We start from the raw sequence: 3,129 nt of genomic DNA on the forward strand, positions 1-3,129 counted from the left end.
AAACCCATCTCCTCTTTCTGCTGTCGCTACCATTCCAGGAAGACCATTCCACACATCTACTCTCTGACTGAAAGACCCCTTCCTTACCACCATCCTAACTCTTCTCTTCCTCACTCACTGTCCATTCTGCTGAATAACTTTTCATTAACTCAGATATCTCTACCCAACCACTCTTAATCTGGTGGTGCATTCAATCCATTGTTTGTGTTTTATTCTTGAAATCATTCGAAAATGAAATGTTGCACTACCAACACCTTTAATGCAGCCATCATTACTTCACAGCTGAATTTTATTATATATATTTTTTGAATTAGATGTGCTTTGGTGACATCATTCAAGTGATTATTGCTTCATGTTCGGTGTCTCACTAGTCCCCCCCCACCCCCATCCCTCTTTCGGTAACACAGCTTGAAGAAGTCTCTTCTTATTCACTTTCTTAATGCTATTTCCCGTTTCTTGCAATCTCTCATCATTCCACCGCTGTTCTATGCATTTCACATGTCCGTCGAAGTTTAGTTTATGGTCTTATGTATTGTCTTGTGACACAGGAAGCTCCGAGGTTCTCTCCAGACAAGGGTCTTGTGAAGGTGTTGGAGGAAGCACCTGAGAAATGCTTGCCTTACGCTGTCGTAGAAGGTGATGTGGAAGAGCATTTGATCATTTTTTTTGATAAGCCTTGACCTTTGACCTTTTGATCTAAAAAAACAAAACAATCAGCTTCTAGCTTTTGGTTGGTGAACCAATTCGGTGATCCAATATGCAAATTCTTAAAATTCAGGTCAATTTGATGAAAAGTGACAATTTTGTGTGATGTTGACTTTTGACCTTTTAACCAAATTATTGATTTGGCTTCTTCATATTCTCATAAATAAAGCTTTGCTGAAAATTTGATGACAACAGCTCAAATAGTAAAAACATTACGGCCCAGACAGATACACAGCCACTCAGAGAGAGGGACACACGTGCGCGGTTTTGTAATCACTTCTGTAACGGGAGACGGGATAACTGTGGTGTGTCGGCACGCTGCATGTGCAGATGGTTTCTGTGTTTGTTGCCAATATACAAATGCCATCCAAGAAGATGGCACCTCTGTTCCTGATGGGAATGCTTCTGTTTGTCCTGTGTGTGAAGGAGTGGTTGTTGCAGCCAAAGAGCCTCTAAGGAGCCATTTTGTGCCCGAATCTTCCTGTGTCCTGCAGCATGTGGTTTTGAAGGAGCACTCGTCGATATGGAACCGCTTCACACACCACTGGTGTTTATCTTCTTCTTCAACACTTACACATCCTCCTCCCCTTCCTCCACCTGTTTTAACCTTTTCCTATTCTTTGTCATTGTCTGACCTTCCAAAACTCTTATTGCTCAATTATTTTGCTGTTTTTTTTTTTTAAACCATTCTTCCTCATGACAATACCTCTTCTCCCATCAATTAAATTAAGCCCTACCCTTCCAATCCCTTCTGCACTCATCCTTCACTGCCTTAAGTTTTTTTTCTGCTTTTATTCACTTTTTCTTTCTTTCTTTCTTTCTTTCTTTCTGTAATGTACTCCATTTTTCTTTGTTTTGTTGCTTGTTTTTTGTTCACCCTTTGCTCCTCTTTCTTTAGGGATGACAGTCAACAGACCATGCATGAACGCAAAAGCTCCATTCCTTTTGACCTCGTTCCATGTGATGACAGGCTGCCACTGCCAATCCAAATTTGTCATCCCTTCAAAGCTTCTGAACTCGACCTGGAAACGTCATTTCAGTGTTTCCACCCGGCAGCTACCCCGACCTTTGTCTCCTTTGTGGGACAACTCGTGAGCGGCGTACGACCCAAAGGCATCCTCGAGATGGAGCGTATTCTCAAACCCGGCACCCAACTTACGGCTATCGGAGAGTTGTCCCTGGAGAACGGTCTGTCAGGTTCAATGCGTCTTGGTCCACCAAGATCGTCGTTGCCCTATCTACTCCGTTCTTCTGACTATGAGACTGTCGTTGAGGAATGGGAGCAGAAAGTGCGGTACTGGAATATGTGGCGTGCCTTAGCAGGCCTCGCTTTGGGTTTGCTCTTGGGCTGGCTCGGATGGCGAGCCGTGCGGAGATGGTGGGCGAAACGAGCCTTGCGGAAAGTCTTCGTTACGGAAGAGTCAATAGCATCACCATGTGTAGTTTGCATCTCGAGCCGACGCTCTTGCATTTTTCTGGACTGTGGTCATGTCTGCTGCTGTGTGTCCTGTGCCGACGCGTTGCCCAGCAGGCACTGCCCGATTTGCCGTGCCACAATCTCCCGTACAATTCAGCTCTTTCAACCATAGTGGTGCTTCTCTCTGTCAGTCGCTCACAATCCTCTCTGATTTTGTGGGTCATACCTCCTCTCACCTGCATTATCTAATCTGTAAATCTGAGTTTGTGTCTGTGGGTCATAAGTGCCGCCCATTCTACTGGCCACGCCTTCACGCTCCTTTTCCTCCAGCCGTCCAGAAATCGCCGCCATCTTTTTTGCTCCACATAGCTCAGATTGTTTATAGGCCTCTGATGCACATATGAAGACCGAACAAATGTGTCTTCTGTCATTAAATAAAGTACCGTTTTGAGGAAGCGAAGGTATATTTTGATTCCAACTCATATGAGGTAATGCATGTTTTGTCGGCAGCAGTCTAATATATGTCCAATGATCGCAGGATAGTAGATCATCAATGATAGTAGATAGGAGAACTTCTATTCTCATAATGCAGAGCAAAGAAAATCATGGTCTTTCATTAAAAAAACAAAAAAAACTTGGTTTTTGCCTGACTTTTCAAAGCTCATAAACAAGCTGATGAACATGTAATACACATGTTATGTGACGTGAATAAACATTAACATTGGCTTGGTCATGAAATACCTGGGTCCGTAGTTGATTAATCGGGAGGCCGCCTGGGAAATTCCTGATATACACTTTCCAACACTCACCATTACCTCTGAGTTTAGGTATGTTTTAAAACTGAACAGGTGTGTTTTTATAACAACGAATATAGTCATGATTAATATTTAAAACCTTTGATTAAAAAAAAAAAACTGCTTTTGTCGGCATTTTGTATGTTCTGTGTGCTGTTGAGCAACTACATTTGGTAACTAACGGAGGGAGGGGAAGGGGTGGGGTGCACAACT

At 43.1% G+C, this 3,129-nt stretch overlaps 1 protein-coding gene across 5 annotated transcripts in view; it reads left to right on the forward strand.

Annotated features, from left to right (window-relative positions):
- The window catches only part of MUL1 (mitochondrial E3 ubiquitin protein ligase 1), a 52,293-nt gene extending 49,433 nt beyond the window's left edge, over window positions 1-2,860 (forward strand). For all 5 annotated transcript variants that reach the window (XM_085859734.1, XM_085859732.1, XM_085859736.1 and 2 more), the window contains 3 exons: window positions 549-636; window positions 1,132-1,252; window positions 1,604-2,860. In XM_085859734.1, coding sequence (XP_085715860.1) covers window positions 549-636; window positions 1,132-1,252; window positions 1,604-2,294 — 900 coding nt within the window. In that variant the 3' untranslated portion in view covers window positions 2,295-2,860. The remainder of the gene's footprint in view (window positions 1-548; window positions 637-1,131; window positions 1,253-1,603) is intronic.
- The last annotated feature ends 269 nt before the right edge of the window (window positions 2,861-3,129 follow it).

The sequence above is a fragment of the Eptatretus burgeri genome, chromosome 16 (genome assembly GCF_056783735.1).
Source record: "Eptatretus burgeri isolate ZD-2024b chromosome 16, Ebu_testis_v1, whole genome shotgun sequence".
Taxonomy (NCBI): Eukaryota; Metazoa; Chordata; class Myxini; order Myxiniformes; family Myxinidae; genus Eptatretus; species Eptatretus burgeri.